Here is a 19,914-nt window from a genome sequence, read left to right as displayed (position 1 = left end):
GTGTCTCTAGTGGTTGTTACTCTTTATTATTTTGTCTCTGTGTTGAAATTGGTTGTACATATGGACATCAAATGCTAATTATAAATGTGTTTTATGCATGTATTTACATTTTCAAAACCATCAACTTACATTGTGTTTATACAATATACTTCTCTTGTTGATATTAACTTCTTAAAGTAGTACGGCTTCCATCTCAAAATATAAGGATTTTTTAGTTATTGTCTAAGTCAAATTATCTAAAGATTAACTAATAAGTTATAGAAAAACAATGTTATTCGTCAAAAAAACAATGTTATTTATTTAAAGTTTAACCAAGTTTGACATGTTTAGTTGTTCCCTCCCTTTGTCGACATCGATGGTGATACCAAAACTTTTTCTCTACGAATTCAAGAAAAGAGCAACTCGACAAGCTAAGTGTTACGACAAAAGGGCAAGCTAATATGGCTAGGCGTGATTATAGTGACCAAAAGTGCTTCAATGATGTTTCATCTGTGCGTGAAAAACATCCATCTGTCATACTAACTGATTGAATTGCACACTATTATCCTCTCCATGCTTGTTCTATTTATATTGATCTCTTTATATTTTTCCATATATTTTGATAGATCTAGACTGTTGCAATTAGGGGCAGATCTAGCTGAGAATATCATCGAGGTCATACATGATATATATTTTATTGAGTTCCAACAATATTTTACTAAATGACTTACAAATTTCGCCAGGTCAGACAAGGACCTTGACATCGCCCTTGGTTACAATACCTAGATTTGCATCATCAATGTGGTAATGCTTAGTTCTTGAGAGTAAAAGTGAAGTTTGTTTTTGGACTAACTTTCTTATTAAGTTGTTTTCACAACTTGTGATAAACTACTGTTTTCATAATTTTTATTTAGATATTTATTAACTATAATTTATATGGGTGATTTTTTAGATATTTTTCTTTCTAATATTAGTTTTCATTTAAATCTTTCCTTTACTGTTTGTATTTTTCATAACTCTCTATTCATAATTCCTTTTCCAACTACTATGATGAAAATCAAATTGATTTATTTATTTCCCTTTACTTAATTCATGGTTTCAGATTTACTATCTATACTAATCATATTAGTCAATGACCTTTGGTTTATTCTAAATAGTTAGATGACCATAACATCTAACCTTTCAATCAATATGGTAATTATTGGTTTTATTATCAACTTAGTCGTTAGATCGTCATAAAATCCTACTCTATATGTTCTTTTCCCTTATTTTCCTAGGCAACTCCAATAGATTTCCCTATACCAATTTCCAATCTTGGTATTTCTAGGTACTCTTGGAAAACTTGGTGGCCCTCTTCTAATGCTACATATTGTATAACTGATAGCTGAATAGACAAGGAAGACTTTACCTGATCTTATATAACATCAGGTAGACTCTTGTATCCGAGTTAAAGATCAGCCGTGCTATATAAATATAAAGGGTAATGACCAAGTAAATCCCTATAATCGGCCCTAGATGGACTCTTGTGCCTAGCAAATAGCAAGTCAATGTTGAAAAGTCAATTCAAACTTTAGTGTTTAGTATTTCAACACGACATAACTTAAGAGCATCTCCAATTATTTAGCAAAATTTGTTTTCTAATTCTTGTTGTTTGCCAACTCCCAAAATAATATGGGGAGGAGAAAAGATCTCATCTCCAGCAGTTTGGCAAATTTTGTTTTCAAAAACCCAAAACCCGCTAACGAAACAAAGAGCCCCGCTAAACGAACGAAGAGCCCCGCTAAGCATGAGGAGAAAGACCGATCCCAAGCGTGAAGTCTGCGTGTATATTTACGCGTTAGACAGGGAGATATTCCAAGTTGGAAAAGATTGGAAATTGGGATGTCAAATTGTTGGAGAGGGTTTTTTCTTATTTTGCTAAAAAAATTACGAATGAGAAGTCATTTGCCAAACTGCTCCTACATTGCTATACTCAAAGGTATCGTACGCCGTTTCATGTCGTGCCACATAGGATTTTTGTTAATGTGGTGGAAAGAGATAGTGGAGAGATAGAGAGAGACCGTTGTTTTATGAAACAACCACCTCGTGAGCTAAAATGTAAGTATAAGATAACTATTCTACCATTGTATGAGTTGTTGTTGCCATATAACTCACAATTTTACTTTTATTCTATGCATAAATTAAGAAATTATGAGTTTCTACGAGATAACTTAAAAAACAATCATTGTACATGTTGTCTATTAAGTTGCCTTAAAATTACGGGGCGCTATATAAGACCATTTATGAGAATACTTTTCAGCACTACTTCAGCAGCAGCGAACGAATAATGTTATACTCTTACAACAAATCAGAATAAGTAAAATTTTAGCGAAATGAACACCAACCCAAAAAAAAGGGACGTTCTATTTGAAAACGAAAACCAGTACACACAAGTTCCTGTCCCTCTAATATAGGACAGCAAGGCAGCAGACACCGTCAGGAGCAAGTCACACACGAATCCGAGGAGACCTATTCATCACCATCGATTCCAAATACGATACGTGTACGACGATTGAGATAAATAAATTACTCGACGTATATATACAGGAGCATGAGGAATTTGCAGGTGCATGGTGACATGGTCTGACTTAGTTTGTTCTAAAAAATGGTCTGACTTAGGCCTTGTTTAGTTTCAAATTTTTTGGCAAAATGAGCACTGTAGCAATTTCGTTTGTATTTGACAAATATTGTCCAATCATGGACTAACTAGGCTCAAAAGATTCGTCTCGTCAATTTCGACCAAACTGTGCAATTAGTTTTTATTTTTATCTATGTTTAATACTTCATTCATACATCTAAAGATTCGATGTGACGGGGAATCTGAAAAATTTTGTAAAATTTTTGGGGAACTAAACAAGGCCTTAGTATATGTTTGCAACTGCGAAAGATTGACAGTGTCGACGTATAGTTAGCCAACTGCCCAAACAACGTCGCTGCTAATATAATCCCCATCCGTTCAATCACAAACTTATATATAGCACGCTTCCCTTTCCCGTCCACTCTCACAAAGCTTCCGACCACACACAAGAGGCAAGAAAGAGCACATCAAGAACGTACGTACGTGTTCAGCGTTCTACTACTTCCGATGGCAGGAGCAGGACGGAACCAGTCGGCTTGGCTCCTCCTCGCGGCCGTGCTGGTGCTCTTCGCGTCGTCCACCGCCACGGCGCAGCAGGAGCAGGAGCAGAACTGCTCGTCCGCCAAGTTCTCCTCGGATCGGTCGTTCCAGCGGTGCACCTCCCTCCCGGTGCTCGGCGCCAGCCTGTACTGGACGTACCACGCGGCGAACGGCACCGCCGACGTGGCTTTCCGCGCGCCGTCGGACCCCAGCGGCTGGGTCGCCTGGGGCATCAACCCCACTAGCGGCGGCAGCATGGTCGGCAGCAGCGTGTTCATCGCCTCCCAGGCCGGCGGCAACGGCGCGGTGTCCGTCCTGATGACCTACCTGGAGAGCTCCGCCATCCCCAGCCTGACCAACAACACCCTCAGGTTCGCCGTGCCCGTTGGCCCGGCCGCGGAGTACTCCGGCGGCGCGTACACCATCTACGCGACGGTGGCGCTGCCGGGGAACCGCACGGTGCAGAACACGGTGTGGCAGGCTGGGCCGCTCAGCGGCGGGGGGATCGCGTCGCACCCGATGGCCCCGGCGAACCTGCAGAGCACCCAGAAGCTGGACTTCCTGTCCGGCGGCAGCCAGAGCACCGGGGCAGGGGCAACCAAGTCCAGGGGGCTGCTGGCCCGTCGTAACTTGAGGGGTTTTCAGGGTTGAGACGCCAATGCTTGCTTTCGTCTCACATTGTTCCAGTCTCAGATTGATCGTGCATTAGTAGTACCTTATTATTATATTTTCTTCGTTGTCTCAGGTTCCATGTTGTATGTGTATTTAAAATTTAATTGTACATGTTGTTGGTATTATTTTGTTAATAAAAAATAAATAGTACTGTGTGATGCTTTTTTCTTTAATTGAAACGAAGAGTACTGCAAATTAATTGTATCATTGTATGTATGATATATAATGCAATGTGCCATTTTTGTCTTTGAAAAGAAAAATGGAGAGAAACAGGTTTGTTTCGGACTCCGGCAAGCCATACCGCAGGTCGGTCCACCGATTCGTCCGCCAGCCCATTTCCTTTTGAGATAGTTCGGCTTTGAAGCCCGCGTGCGCCGGCCCAATCTCCTCTCCTCCTGACCTCCTGCGGCTTGGCACATTCCGCCTTCTCGGCAAGTTCCAGGATCGGGCCCGCTGCCGGCAGCCCGGCATGGCGCATGGCGTGACGTCCTTGCCATGCTGCCAAGGTCATCAACCTGACGAGGCCCAAAAAGAAAAAAAAAAAACTGCCGAGGGCGACGGTCCCCATCAACTAGCCACGGCCGGAAGCTGCAGGGCCTTGCACGGCACACACCACAGCCCACAGGCCAGGTCGCACGCGCCCCCTTGGTCAGGAAAATATGTGTTTTTTTTTTGTTTGTTCACTGCCTCACTGGAGCATGCATCCGGGCGGACCGGGCCCTTGCTTATAGTACTTCCGTTGATCTGATCCGCAGCGGAAGCCAACGTGGGAAAAGGTGTGAACCCAACATGCCGGCCAGGTGCTTGAGCTCCGTTTAAACGCCGCAACGCTTTGCTTAACCGCGTGCCCAAGCATCATCATTATTTCCGAGATTCCACTCCTGTATGGACAATATAGGCTTTGTTTAGTTCCAAAAATTTTCGAGATTTTTCGACGAATCTTATGATATATGTATGCAGCATTATATATATATATATATATATATATATATATATATATATATATAACTATTCTCTTCGTCTAGGTAAGAATCAATTCCCAGAGTTGTCTTAAGTAAACTTTTTAAACTTTTACCGAATTTCTTTAAAAAAAACATTAAGATTTATGTTACCAAATTAATATTATTAGATTTATTATATAATATATTTTTATAAGATGCTTATTTTATGTCATAAATGTTGATGTCCTTTTTCTATAAAGTTAATCAAATTTTAAAAAAAAATTGACTGTCACAGATTCTATGAATCAATTCTTTCGGAGACAGAGAAAATAATTACACAGTTTATCTATAATTTACGAGACAAATTTTTTAAGCATAGTACAGTCTGGTAGTACAAACAATACGTGATGCAGTAGTTAAAATTGACCATGGATCGGGAATCCAACGAAGGAAATGCACAAGCGGAATTTTGTGTTAAAAAAAAGATCAAAGATGGAAGATTTATAGGTAGATTGCATGAAGGCGAATCCATGAAACGAGGCGTGACGTTGGAGTTAAAGGTAAGACCAGTCCATGTGATGAAAGTCATCCAGTAGTGTCTTAACTACTCCTAGTAGCATGCAAAGCCTGGTGGCCTGGTCTTGGTGATCAGAGGAACGCGTGCCGGGCCTCCGTATGGCACGCGCCTGAGATAGACGAAGAGGGAGATTGATGGACAAAGCCCAGTGCTGCGCCCCTACCATCCCTCCAACAACTGTCAACCGTGTGCTCTGCGTAGATTCAGGGGACGAACCCGTCCACGCCTTTTTGCCGCCGGCGTGCCGCGTGCTTTCATGCAGGCAGCAAAAAGCATCGCCACGGTAGCCAATCCAATTGCGTACACGTGTTGGAAAGATTGCAACTTGGAGAATGTTAAGATTTTCGAGGGCTTAGGCCAGTCTCAATGCATGTTTCATGAGAGTGTCATGCACATTAAATAGGGTGCCACGTAAGCAAAATTGCTGACTTGGCAGGGTCATTAAATGAACGAGTTTCATCACATGAGAGAGGAGTTTCATCCTCATGAAACTCATATGGCTCGGTTACCTAGTTTATAGTCTTGGTAACTGTGTCATGAAACTATGCATTGAGACTGGCCTTATTAGAGCAAGTTTAATAATACAGCCCACTTACTGCCTGTAAGGTTTCTTGCAGCCTTCTCCCAGCCCACCCATACAATAGTTAGCTATTCACTATTAATACATGGCTCACTTGTCTCTCTCACAAAGTTTCTTGGTTCCTGTGCCTAGGCTGGCTGTAAGCTTACAGCCCGCTTCTCCTCTCTCTCCTCCATTCTCTGCCCCACCTCAGCATTTAGCCAGCTTACAACCCACTATAATACTTGCTCTTAGATCATGACATCATGCGCGAGGATACATGTTAGTTTTTTTTTCCGAAGGAACTTGTAGTGTGAGAAACAGAGGAGGTCTCAAGGCTTTCTTTTTTTTCAAAAGGATGGACAATAGCTTTGCGGTGTTTTATTAGACGAAGATTAGTTCTTTTACTGTAAAGCCGGATAAAAAACATACAACTAGGAGAATGTGTCATTCATCCTTAACAACTTTGGTATACGGACCAAACAACTAACAACTCTGCACCACCACTTGCTCAATCTAGAGCAAACTTGGTCGAAACAACCCAACTAGCAAACACAACTACACTAACATCAATCTAACAAATAAAGTAACTCTGGGACACCCTGGCCCAAGACCTAACTAGCAAAACAACTTTCTCAGGAAACCAACATCAGACACAAATAACAAACTCGACGTGTTGTCAAGCACCGCCAATGCAACAACATAGCTTGGAGCATCGCCATGGCCAGACAACAAGAGTGCAACAATGGACATGAAAAAGCCTACTGTGATGCTTTTAGGAAGACACCGACTCCAAAGACGTCCACAACCTAATGCACCATGGGAATATTTTCACTCACAATTCTACTATATAGTAGGAGAAGAGATACGAAGAGGACGCCTTCGACATCCCACCATGGGCATCCCTATCACACCACACATAGACGACCCAAACCCCACCAAGGAGATGTGGTGCAAAGAGGTGAGGGTGTCAGCTACAATGCTAATGTAACGACCCACAGAACTAACAATACTAGCACCACAAGTCAGCAAGACGGAGCCCCACTATCGACATGCCTAGAATCGGGTTCGCAATAGCTACACCTCCATCGAGAGGCCAACCAGATCAGGAACCACACCCACTGTCACTCGCCATCGAACTTGTAGAAATCCAGCATGGTAGAGTGGAGATCCGGCCGCCCCCAACATGGATCTTGCTACCCCCACATGAATTCGACTACTGGCCACTCGGATCCATCCACCACCCATGCCAAAGTTGGTGACAAAAAATATAGGAAGGAGAGGAATGAGGAGCCTAGTAGTGGGAGAAGGGGCAAGATGGCCCTACCGCCGCCTTCTTCGCTACCTACAAATCATCTAGCATTAGAGGCTAGGAGAAGCAGGTGGCGACAGTGGCTAGGAGACTCGGGGGAGCGGCTCAAGTCGCCCTGTTCGAATGACGCGAGGGAAACATCTCACAACACATTAGTTCTAAGGAGGTCTTAAGTCCAAAATGTTTAGGCATAGACGTTAAGCTTGAGACCTACTCTTTATGATAAAAAGTTGAGGATTGGTGACAAAAGGAGCCTATGTTCCTACAAGCCATCATTCTATTCCTGTGACCAATGGCTCCTCGGTGGGAGCTCTAGGAAGGCCAATGATAGCTGCCTTGCACATCATGTTCTAGGCATATGCTTGATTGTGATGTCATCAACCACTAGCCAAGCAGCGAGGAGCAAAATAGAGTAGGATCGATGGAGTGTGAAGCGGAGCAAAACCGATGAGGATGGCGGCTAGGCCCTAGGACTTGCATGGGTGGATGATAGCTGAGATTGTGGTGATGGTTCTTATGGGTGTTGTGAGCACAAGATTTATGGGTGGATGGCGCTATGGGACGATGATTAGTGTCATGGCCTTGCGCATGTGAATGCTGCTATGGGGACAGTAGCCACGGTTGGAGGACATCTGAATCGATGGCCAAGACGATGGTCGTACACTTTCGAATGTGGTAGACACAACCCTATAGGGTGGACAATGGTGGGAGTAAGGTGGAGAAGCCATAAATGAGATGAAGAGAAGAATTGGAATTTTTTGTTTTTTGTTAGAAACATTGGTTGTGTGAATAAGAACTTACACTTACCACTAATGTAGCCCACTTTAAGGTTTGGGTCACCCATAGACACTGTAGATGCCCTTAGATGGAGGAGAGAGAAAATAATATTGTTAGTTTTCAATGAGCGCCACTAGCACTAATTTTAACGTGAGTGGGCGTACCATGTGCTTGGATGCCTCAATTGCCATAGAGGATGCAGGCAACGTTTGGTCTGTCGGCACAAGAGCGAGGGGCATGGCTCCACAACCGCCAACATGCGTACGAGGGCCCGCAGTTTGGGTGGCAATGCGGAGACGAAGGAAACGATGATGCTACGCACTAGGGCCATGGACCATGTTGCTAGCTTGCTATGGGACACTTTGGTGTTAGACCTAGAGGAAAAGGAGAGGATGTAACGTAAGAGGTGGGCCTATAAGGGAATGGTGGGTGTTAGATCTTGTGAGAACATCGGTGGCAGTGTTAGAGGGAGAGCTCGCCTGTTGGGGTTGGAGGGGGCTTGGTATTGGAGGAGACTGCTATTAGCATGTGTGTAGATGACGTGGTAGCTTAGGGTATCCTCAATGGCCTTGGCGTTGCTGGCTGCGGCCTCGGAAGCACGGGAGAGAGAGAGAGAGAGAGAGAGAGAGAGAGAGAGAGAGAGAGAGCTAGCTTGCTTCCTCTTTCCTCCCACTCTCAGCATGCATAGTACCGTTTGCATCCTCTGCTCTCACGTAATCACGAAGCAAGCGAAATTGTCTACCAGTTTGTTTGTCACTACATAGTCTTCTCTCTTATTCTTTACTGTTATGCACATTAGACTGCATCTAAGCCAACTAGTGATTTCGCTAGCTATTGAAGATGCTCCTATGATATTGTTGAGGCTGTCTAGAGAATTAAATTGAGCTTGTGCAAAAGCCCGAGATATTCATGTGAGCTTTAGATTTGTATATTTTTTTACGAAACTAAAGGGTCGAGGCCCCTATAGTAAATTATTAAATGAATAAGAGAAAACAGTAACAACAACAAAGGGAAGGGGAGTATCCACAGGACAAGGTTAAGACAAAAAAAAGAGACAGATTTGTATATTCAATACATGTGGTAACTTTTTAAGTTGAAAATTAAGGATAGGGACGGTGCTCTAAATGGGTACCCACGGTTCTTTTCTAGTGTAACTAAAAAACTAAATAAAAAATGAAAAAAAATATTTACTTAGAAAAGAACCGTGTGTATCCATTTGGGGACCATCCCCATCCTTATTTAGAATGGGACTTAGCTGTTCTAAGTCCCAACTCGCAAGCATACTCGGCTCCGATCCTCGTCAAACAATTCGTGGCAAAAGAACACACATGCTCAATCTAGTCTAGATAATAATAATGCCATTGCCCTAAGCGCACGACAAGGATAGGGATAGCGGGGTGAGAACGAAAGGAAGCTACGGGAGCACAAGAGTTGAGTTGACCGAGCGGGGCGCGGTCTACAGTCCTGACTCCTGAGAGCTTTGCTCCAGCTTTCACCTAATCCTCTTCCTCTTGCCTTGTGGCCTTGTTGGCCAGCCTCAACAACTCCCGGCAACTCGGCTGCAGAAGACCGGGCCACGACTCCCCACTAAAGCGTGAAGAAAGGCATGCTCTGCACTACGGGGCGGGGCAGGTAGCCAGGTACATGAGTATGCGCGCAACAATTGTTCCAACTCACCATGGCGCGATTAAAAAAATTACAGAGGATTGTGGTAACTTACTTGGTCTCTTTCATTTGGACCTATGTGTAGTTCACACCTGGCAAACGAAGAAACTTTCACCACATCGATCTGTCTGTCACTCGATCATTCTAGCAGTAGTAATTACTTCAAGTAAGCAATCTTTTGCTGAAATGGTAGCTGATTTCATCTGTTAGTATTTTTTTATATAAACAAGAACCAGAGTACAGCATGTATGACCAGTTGAGTAGTACAGTTTACAATCTGAGCCGTATTATCTGCTCCGATCCCTTAGCTTGAACGTTCAACACGAAATGTGTCGCCACGATTATTCAGCACCTAATAAGAGAAGACCGACCGTGTCATGTCATATAAACACGCAGAAAGCTAAAAAAAAGTAGTAGCCGTATCATTGTATTGTTTCGTTTCACAGAGATATCATAATAAGGTAATAAGGTATCGGAGACGAAATCCCCAGATGAGACTGCGAAATGATCGACCACGTCAACCTCGAACCTTCCACGCACACGCTAGCGGCCAGCGGCTCCGGCCTCCAACAACCGCGCGACGACCTCCTCCTCTCTCTCCCCGTGCTGCCATTACATATACCGCACCTGCATTTTCCTTCCCTCACCAGCTGCAGCTCCGACCAAGCTAGCTGCCTTCATCTATCGAGTCACCGGTCACATCACAGCTGATATCGAGGCGACGCGCCGGTCGCCGGCGAGGTGCTCCATCCAGCTCCCACCAAAAACCACTAATAGCCATGGCGCGGCTCCTCCTCCTCCTCGGGGCCGCCATGGTGCTCTTGGCGTCCGCGGCCACGGCGCAGGACTGCCTGTCCGCGACGTTCAGCGGCGGGCGGACCTTCGGCAAGTGCAACAGCATGCCGACGCTCAGCGCCAGCCTGCACTGGACGTACCACCCGGAGAACGGCACCGCGGACGTGGCGTTCCGCGCGCCGTCGGACACCAGCGGCTGGGTCGGCTGGGGCATCAACCCCACTAGCGGCAACAGCATGGTCGGCAGCAGCGTCTTCATCGCGTCGCAGGACAGCAGCGGCGTGGTGTCCGTCCTCATGACCTACCTGGAGACCACCAGCCAACCCGCACTAACCAACAACACCTTCAAGTTCAACGTGCCCATCGGCCCCGCCGCCGAGTACTCCGACGGCGCCTACACCATCTACGCCACCGTAGAGCTTCCCGGGAACTCCACGCAGCAGTACACGGTGTGGCAGGCCGGCCCTACCAGCAACGGTGCCATCGCCCAACACCCGCTTTCGCCATCCAACAGGGCAAGCACCCAGAGTCTGGACTTCCTCTCGGGGTCAAGCACCGCCGCGTCAAACTCCAAGCTTCACCGCCGTAACGTGAGTTCCTCCGGCCGGCCGGCATCCGATCCTCTTCCCCTCCTGCTTAGCTTGTTTTCTTTTTCAATTTTTATTTTCTTTATATGCTTCAAAAAAGATTGCCTTCGTTCCCTGCCCAATTGTTCAGACGGTAGGTATAAGTTTGGATAGGTGTAGTGATGGCTCAAGTAGACGATGGCGACCTTTGTGTGCATTAAGAGTCATCAGCTGGGTTGGAGATGACGACTGGAATTATTAGGTCGAGTTACTTTGATTGATCAGTTTAATTTAGACGTGACGTGACATATATAGAAAGAATCTGCCAAAGGGTTTATTAAAACTCGATTTGCTTGCTTCACCAACCGGATAGAGGTAGACCATGTCATATATAAGTATATATAACCCTGGAAAAAGATGTTCAGACTCCCAGTCCAAGAAGCAACATCTTTCTAGGGGAGCTGCACTGCATTTCATATTGCTGCCGAGAGTTGTTGAACGAACCTAGTACTACTAGTAGCCACCTCAAAAGTGGATGCCAAATATTAGGATTACTGAATTTCCTGCTTTTCTGAATTCTGATGCATGCAAGTGCAACACAGAGAATATGATTTTTGGCAACATCGATCTTTCTAACCTTGATGAGTCATCTACAACAGATTCACGGACTGCTGAACGCGATTGCCTGGGGCATCCTGATCCCGATCGGCGCCATCATCGCCCGGTACCTGCGCGTGTTCGAGTCGGCGGACCCGGCATGGTTCTACCTGCACATCGTCTGCCAGTGCTCCGGCTACATCCTGGGCGTGGCCGGCTGGGGCCTGGGGCTGAAGCTGGGCAGCGAGTCCGCGGGCATCACCTACAAGCCCCACCGCAACCTCGGCATCGCCATCTTCAGCCTGGCCACCCTGCAGGTGTTCGCGCTGCTGCTCAGGCCCGACAAGAAGAACAAGTACAGGCTCTACTGGAACATCTACCACCACTCCGTCGGCTACTCCGTCATCGTGCTCAGCGCCATCAACATCTTCAAGGGGCTCGACATCCTCCAGCCGGCCAGCGGGTACAAGACCGCCTACATTGTCATCCTGGCCACGCTCGGCGGCATCGCGCTCTGCCTCGAGGCCATCACCTGGCCCATCGCCATCCGGAAGCGCAGGCGGAACGCCGCCGACAAGGCGGCCGTCGGCAACGGCAACGGCTGGCAGCAGGGTGCGTAGGGAGTACCAGATATCATCGCCGGGCGTGTGCATAGCACAGTGCGTGCGTGTGTGTGTGTGTTTTGATGCGAGGGAGGAATGTGACATCGATGTGCTGATGGCGTTGTTCAGAGAGATTTGTTGCAGTGTGTGTGTTCTTTATTGTTACTACTAGTAGTCTAGTACCGCTGGGCTCTGTAGAAGGTGTAGCTCCTTTTTCTTCTGGTTTATTTTACTAGGGTTCTATAATGGCATTTGTACACATTTCTTCTTCTTATTATTATTGATGTACGATTACTTTGATTAGTGTATGGTTTCGATCAGATGACGGCTTCCTTATTGCTCAAGCTAAATGGACAGATAGTTGAGTCTTGTGGATGCATTTCGTTCGTCCCTGCGGCAAAAATAACACCGAACAGTCGCTTTCTGCCAACTTCTCCGGTTAGCTTGCAGCCGTTGGAGATTTGATTTGGTCAGATGCTCACCAGAAGATGTGAAAGCAACAGCTGGGGCCAGTTTTCTAGAAGGATACCATCACGCAACGAAAAATTATGCCATGTCTTGTTTGTCCTTTGGATTTGACGGTATCGTAGCATACAGAGAGCCGGTCCAGAAAACAGTGCTTAACGATCGATGTAACTGATGCAATTAGACCAACTTTTCCTAACATCACTTGACGAATTTAATTTAAAGATGAGATATATAATATAAACCAGAAAATTCATCTCGTAAATTATATAGACAATGTGTATAATTAGTTTTTATTTTTGTCTATATTTAATATTTTATATATGTATCTTAAGATTTGATGTGACGAGAAATCTTGAAAAAAATTTAGGAGTTTTCGGAACCGAACAAGGCAGGGACAAGAAAAAGGACGAAAACTTTGTACTGTTGTTGTACACACGGCAGTTCATCTAGTCGACCTGACTACCTGGAGATGTTGCTGAATTGTACGTATGATTTTGTTCCATGACTACGGACAGTTGCAGCTGACGAGATGCAATGGTTGACACGCCAACGAGAGGATCAATCTGCCCATGCATTTGGTCCAACGGTCCGAGGTCAACAAGGCGTATGCAAGCATGATGCTGTAACCACGTTCGATGGGCAATCCAGTACAAGCATGATGCGAGACTACAGGAGCACGGACTAAACGAAGGCCCAGTCGCGTTACCCAAATTAGGCCGAAGTGTGCGTACAACCAGCGCATCGCTTACACGGGCCTAAGGCCTAACTCTCGGACGTGGGCCTGTCGGCCGACCCATTCAGGGTATGCGCTAGTTCTGGACATGTACATGGGCCACTGTCTTCTACTGCCTTCTACTGCAGAGAGACTATAAATCCGACCCACTGCTATTTTTGGCTGTCAAATTATGTTTGACAGAATGGGCCACTGCCCACTGGGTTAAGTAAGTGCGAGAGCTGGTAATAGCCCGTGGAAACAAGTTCGACCATCATGGTGGCCCCACATTTCCTAAAAAAAAAAATTCATGGTGGCCATGGCGAAAGCATATGGCGACGAGGCGGCCTCGGGAACGATGTGCGACATTCAGGTGGAGGATGACCCCCTGCGCCGCGACGAACACACCTTGCAAGCAGCGCGGATGCGAAGCCGCTGCCGCTCAGGAGGATGACCCCGTTGAGATGTAGTGCCTCGTGCACATCCACCTCCTTGACCGCCGCTGCAGTCGCACCCCGGAGCTGCGTGCCATGCTCACCGGCGGCGCTGTCACGCCGGCTCTCACGCGTGTCGCCCCGGACGAGGATCAGCGCAGCAAGCCATGGCCACCGCCGTGTGTAAAAGGGAGCCCGAGCTCGTGTGGCGTCCATGGCATGGTACCTCCTCGATGGCCACCGCCGGAGCTGCAGTGAACAAAACTAGCAACAGAGAAGGGCTAGCTGCTTCGGAGTCTTTCAAGTTCACTCTCTGTATCTTTACGCACACTCTAGAAAGCAAACTTTACTCTCTAGCAAAAAGACCCAAAATAGAAGATGACAATTATTTATAAAGATCTAATTGAAAAGAAACTGCTGAAGGAAATTTTTCACCGTATAGTAATTTCTATTTCTGTCAATATGGTTAGACACGGGTTCACCCAAAGATGCAACCCATTTGCTTGGCTAACCTACAGACCGTCTTCCAAAAGCAAAGTGACTATTCTTGTTGTTGCGGTTGGGCTGCACGATCGTCGGTGTGCTCCTTGCCTTCCTTCCCCTGCGCTTTCTTTTTCTCTTCTTTTTCTCCTTTTCAAGTGCCACGGGCGTTGTGGCCGCCGCTCCTGTGTTCGTGTTGTTTCCTGTACCAAATTGTGCTTGGTGAATTATATCAAAACCTTTGCAGAAGGGATTGTACAATTCCTCTTTGCTGAATTGCAAAATGCTTCTCATAACCTATATATGTAGGAGGAATGCCATATAAAAGGCGAACATTTGGAACATGCTAAAACAAAACAAATTCAGCCTACCATAAGTATAAATTCCTCTAAAAGGATTCTCTTGGATGGCCATGTCATCAAAACTCTCACAAACTTCATCATACGGAGTGAAGAAGTCCTCTTGCCTGTATCACATGAACATATATGGAGGTAAGGTTATATATCACATAGCTCCCGAATCAAACATGATAGAACAAGTGGTGGCTAGGTTTTTTTTTTGTTTTGAAAAGAACAATTTATATTGCTTACAGCAGCTCCTGCATTAGAATAATAGTCCTTAACATCAGACTGAGAACTCTCAGGTGCCATTTCTGCCATATGACTGTAGCGAACAAAAGAACAGGTTATCGCGGCGGGGGGGATGCTCTGTGCGCTGCGGTGAACTCGGAGATCGGCCGGAGACTCTGATTCCGCGGCGCCGCGGCAGAGGTGAGCAAGGGACGGCGTAGGGCAGGTGATCGAGGGTTTGCGGGCGGCTGCGAGAGGCGGCTTTTAAGGGCTGTGCATGCGAGTACTTTCTGTTAGGTAACCCTAACATAATTGTGGGCTCATACCAAATATATCTCTGAAGGACTAAGACTATATAAAAGAACCTGTACCTATCTATAATGAATAAGAGATACGAGTTCCACAATATTTGCTCTCCTTTGTGTTCGTCTGGTGTGCTATTGGGAAGGGATACGGGAGATCATCTACAACTTCCTCACGTCTCATCTGCTGCGGGAGGGAAGGGAATCGGATCAGGGATCCAGAATAACGTCGTTACTTAACACGTTATCAGCACGCTCTACTGCTACTCATCAACGACGGTATGCTGGTCTTGATCCCGGTTGAATCCATCTACTCACAGATTAGTTTTACTTTTCAATCTAGATCAGTTTCGTGTACAAGTATAAAATTAGCATGCTATAGCAGATCGTTTTTCTTGGCTTGTCTACACGTTCTAGATTGATCTTTACAATTAATGTATCTCACGTAATTCCCCTTGCCGCTGTTGCTATAATGGCAGCTGCCGCCACCACGTGAGCGCTGCTATGCTAGTTCAATAGATTTTTTTTTTCTCTTCCTGTGTGGCAGATTCAATCTTAGATTAAGTCTTTTTCTGTTCGGATACTAGCTTTCTAGAACCCTGATAGTTTGGTTTGTTTATTGCTAGTTTCTGGATTAGAATAAACTAGATCTTGTTTTTCCGATGATTTTTTTTTCTTTTATCATCGGCCTGCTGGCATCAGACGTTGATCGGCCAACCCCCATGCTATGCATGCACGCCGGCGCATCCACCTGTTTCCCAATCTAGTATTGAATTTTGTTTCCATCGCCGGCTAACCCAACGTGTTTAAAATACGTATGCTGGATTTTATGCGTTGTGCTGCCTGAAGTTACGTATTAGCTTACCATCTCATATACCTGCATGCATATATCGTGGCCCTGCTGGTTACTGAATCTATGACACATCATGGCCCCGATGGTCATCTTGCGATGCTAGTGGTTGTTGTCCACCGTTGTACTGCATGAATATATTTTTTCTATGTCAGTTTTTTTCTTTTGCGTTAATAATTCATTTAAGGCTATACATAATACTTCATGCTTATTTACCGGAAGTTAATTTGCATGGATTAATAGGCAATGGCTTCGATCAACAAGACAGAGTTCAAGGTTCTTGCGCTGAACGGCAATAACTATCAAATCTGGGCAGTTGATTGCGAGTTCCATCTGCAGGCGATGCAGCTGACTGCCACGGTCGCTAGGCCTGCTGCCGGTGTTCCTGCTCTAGCACCCCATGATAAGGCAAAAGCTTGCATCTTCTTGAGACATTACATCCACGAAGACCTGAAGATGGAGTACCTGGAGGTGAAAGATCCTCTGGTGTTGTGGACAAAGCTTCAGGAACGCTTTGGCAAGCAGAAGGAAATCCTTCTCCCACAAGCTAGGCGTGATTGGGCACAACTCCGCTTCCTTGACTTCAAGACAGTTGAGGCATATAATACTGCAATTCACCGTATTGTGGCTCAGCTTCGTTTTTGTGGCCAAGTTGTCACTGAACTCGAGATGATTGAAAAAACTCTCGAGACTTTCCACCCAACCAACATGGTACTCCAGCAGCAGTATCGCAACAACAAGTACATGAAGTACTGTGACCTCATCAATGTGTTGCTTGCCGCTGAGGCTCAGAATGAACTATTGATGAAGAACTTCCACATGCGCCCTGCTGGGACACAGGCACAACCTGAAGCACATGCCAGTTTCCATAACAGCAATGCTAAAGGTTCTTTCAGAAACAAGGGCCAAAAGTTTCATGGTCACCAAGGGCCAAAAGGGGGAAAGTTTAAGAAGCACACGAATGGAGGCCAGAAGTCCAACGGCAATGGCAAAGACCAGAAGTTCAATGGCAATGGTAAAGGCAAGTCCCTGAAGGGCTCAAAGGCCGAGGCAAGTGGAGGGAAACACTCAAATGAAGGTTGTTTCCGCTGTGGATCCCAGAAGCATTGGTCCCGTACTTGCACTACCGAACCACACTTGATTGAGATATATCAGGAGTGGAAGAAGCGCCAAAATCCGGAGGTGCACTTCGTCCAGGCATCTATCGATGCTGTGACTGGACTACACCTCTCGGAGCCATCAGAGCCTACAAAGAAACCTGAATATGCAGCTATGGATGTTGATCATAATGCCATCGGCAATCTTACCGCTGAAAAGGGAGATGCCTATACTGGTGATGATGATTTCGATCTCGAGGATGAGGATCTCCTTGATGAGTAGTAGTCCAAGTTATCAGCCATTTATCTAGCCAGCGTGATTTATTTTCAGCAAAAACAATTAAATTTTGTGTGATCGTGATGTAATAATGCTCCTGTTGAGCAACTTTATTATTTTATTAGAATGAACTCTCGGCATGAATGATTTGGTTCATAGTATTATTTTTTTTAAATACTTTTGAGTGCTCCTGTTGAGTAACTTTCTTTATCAGTATCAACTATCGTCATGCATGCTTTGGTTGATAGCATTATTTTAATCGGTATTTCCGTTGTTCTATTACGTGCTATCTTCTTCATTGGCCTACTATTAATTATGCATGATGGATTAAATTAGTACTATATTTAATAGAACAAGAGTCGTACATTCTATGGAGGCTGGAGAAGAATTTTGCCTGGTTGATAGTGCTGCCACAAATACAATACTTCGAGAGACAAAATATTTTCAGACATTGCAGAAAAAAACTGAAAATATTACCACGATTGTTGGTCGCAACGGCCATATTGTAGGCTCCGGTCGAGCCGTGGTCGTACTCCCTAATAATACTAGCATCTTCATAGAAGAAGCATTTTTGTACCCGGGAGCTGTACGTACTCTCCTCACATTCAAAGATATACGCCGTAGTGGCTATCATATTATAACTGCTAGCGAAAATGATGCTGAATATCTTTATATCACGGCAGCAGACGAATGTGGGACAAAAGTGGTAGAGAAAGCGCTGGGCACCTCCTCTGGAATTTACTACACAAAAATTAAACCACCTCGAGAATATGTTGCGATGTCCACTATATTTAAGAATCCTGAGTCTTTTACGATCTGGCATGAAAGACTCGGACACCCTGGATTAAGAATGATGCGGAACATCATAAAAGGATCTGCTGGTCATGGCATTAAAACCACACAAATTCCTAAAGAATTTCTATGTGTGTCTTGTGCTAAAGAAAAATTAATAACTAAGCCCTCTTATCTGAAGTTAAGTGTCGAGTCCCTAGGCTTTCTAGAGAGAATCCAAGGTGACATATGTGGTCCGATTCACCCCTTGTCGGGTCTGAAAGGTCCAAATGGCTAGAGGGGGGGGTGAATAGCCTATTTAGATTTTCTACAAACTTCAACTAGACAAGTTGATTAGTAAAACAAAAGGCGAAGCTATTCTAGCACTAGCACAACTAAGCTATGCAAGCCACCTATACAAGTCTAACAAGAAGACTAAACACTAAAACACAACAACTAGAGAAGGCAACACAACAACTCTATACTAGCAAGAACTAAGCTACACAAGCTAAACTAACAAGGTAGGCAAGTAAGTAGAGAGAGGAGAATGATTGTTATACCGACGTTGTAGGGATGAGATATATCCAATCAATCACGTACACAATCACAAGAGAGACCTCGGCAAGGGATGACACAAGATTTTTTACCGAGGTTCACTTGCTTCCCGGCAAGCTACTCCTCGTTGTGGCGATACACCCACTTGATGGATCACGAGCTAATTGGCAATCCAAAGCCAAACCCTCAGCGGGTGCCGCACATCCACTCACAAGATGGGGATCCTCCAAGCCACGAGCAATCCACTAGAGTAGCCAATTGCGATCTCCCGCGGGGAAGGCTCAAGAACCCCTCACAAATCACTTGGCGAGGCTCGAAACAATCTCCAATCACGAGCTCAACACCACCGCTGCTCCAAGCCGTCTAGGGCGTCGGGAAACACCCAAGAGTAACAAGAAATCCGCAGCAAACTCAAGAATCAAGTGCCACTAAATGCAACTCTCAAAGCACTTGAATCTCACTCAATCTCACTAGGATGAGCAATCAAGCAAGGAGATGAGTGGAGGGAGTGTTCTCTAGCTCAATGTATGTCTCAAGTAATCAAATGTGCAAGAGAGAACCTCCCAAAGCCGGCCACCAACTATTTATAAGCCCCTCAAAGAAACTAGCCGTTGGCTGTTTTCACTGGGCTGAAAACGGGGGCACCGGACGCTACTAAGTGAGCACCGGACGCTCGACCCCCTGCGTCCGGTGCACTGGAGTTGGCCACGTGTCCTCTTTGAATCTCGCGCGTCAGTTTCTAACGGCCACCTGCAACACACCGGACGCTCTGCAAGTCCACACCGGACGGTCCGGTGCTCACCGGACTCGTGCGCAGAGAGGGTGACAAACTCGCGACCTCACCGGACGCTGGGCACCGGACGGTCCGGTGCTCACCGGACTCGTGCGCAGAGAGGGTTGCAAAAACCCCTCACACCGGACGCTAACCACCGGACGCTACCAGAGTGCGTCCGGTGCTCAACCCTAGCAGGGTCAAGCACACCGGACGCTGAGGCCAGCGTCCGGTGCCTCCGCACTCAGCGTCCGGTGAGTGTTTCTCAAAGAGAACAACACTCCCGCGACTTCACCAAATTTCCCACCGGCGCAATAGAAAATATACTCTTATTTTTCTCAAAAGCGCCGAATCCCGCCTCGCAAGCTCGGCGGGAGGGAGAGAGGAACCCACACCCCTCTCAACCCTAGGAACTCTACCTCCTTTGT

General features: G+C 45.8%; 3 protein-coding genes and 1 long non-coding RNA gene across 4 annotated transcripts; 3 read left to right on the top strand and 1 right to left on the bottom strand.

Moving 5' to 3' along the window:
• On the top strand, positions 3,066-3,849 carry LOC8054256 (cytochrome b561 and DOMON domain-containing protein At5g47530). Its single transcript, XM_002468297.2, has one exon. It carries the CDS (start codon positions 3,104-3,106, stop codon positions 3,785-3,787), a length of 684 nt encoding a protein of 227 aa, XP_002468342.1. The 5' UTR covers positions 3,066-3,103; the 3' UTR covers positions 3,788-3,849.
• Positions 10,242-12,521, top strand: LOC8054255 (cytochrome b561 and DOMON domain-containing protein At3g25290). The gene is made up of 2 exons (XM_002468296.2): positions 10,242-11,024; positions 11,660-12,521. Exons 1-2 carry the CDS (start codon positions 10,419-10,421, stop codon positions 12,215-12,217), a joined length of 1,164 nt encoding a protein of 387 aa, XP_002468341.1. The 5' UTR covers positions 10,242-10,418; the 3' UTR covers positions 12,218-12,521.
• LOC110435319 lies at positions 14,232-14,807 on the bottom strand. Its single transcript, XR_002452963.1, has 2 exons — positions 14,665-14,807; positions 14,232-14,496 (listed from the first exon to the last, which is right to left on the bottom strand). It is a non-coding gene; the product is annotated as an uncharacterized LOC110435319 (long non-coding RNA).
• On the top strand, positions 16,261-17,394 carry LOC110432590. Its single transcript, XM_021453348.1, has one exon. The coding sequence runs from the start codon at positions 16,261-16,263 to the stop codon at positions 17,392-17,394; it is 1,134 nt and encodes a 377-aa protein (XP_021309023.1).

Source organism: Sorghum bicolor, chromosome 1 (assembly GCF_000003195.3).
Source record: "Sorghum bicolor cultivar BTx623 chromosome 1, Sorghum_bicolor_NCBIv3, whole genome shotgun sequence".
Classification (NCBI taxonomy): Eukaryota; Viridiplantae; Streptophyta; class Magnoliopsida; order Poales; family Poaceae; genus Sorghum; species Sorghum bicolor.
This window is presented reverse-complemented; position numbering and strand designations above follow the sequence as displayed.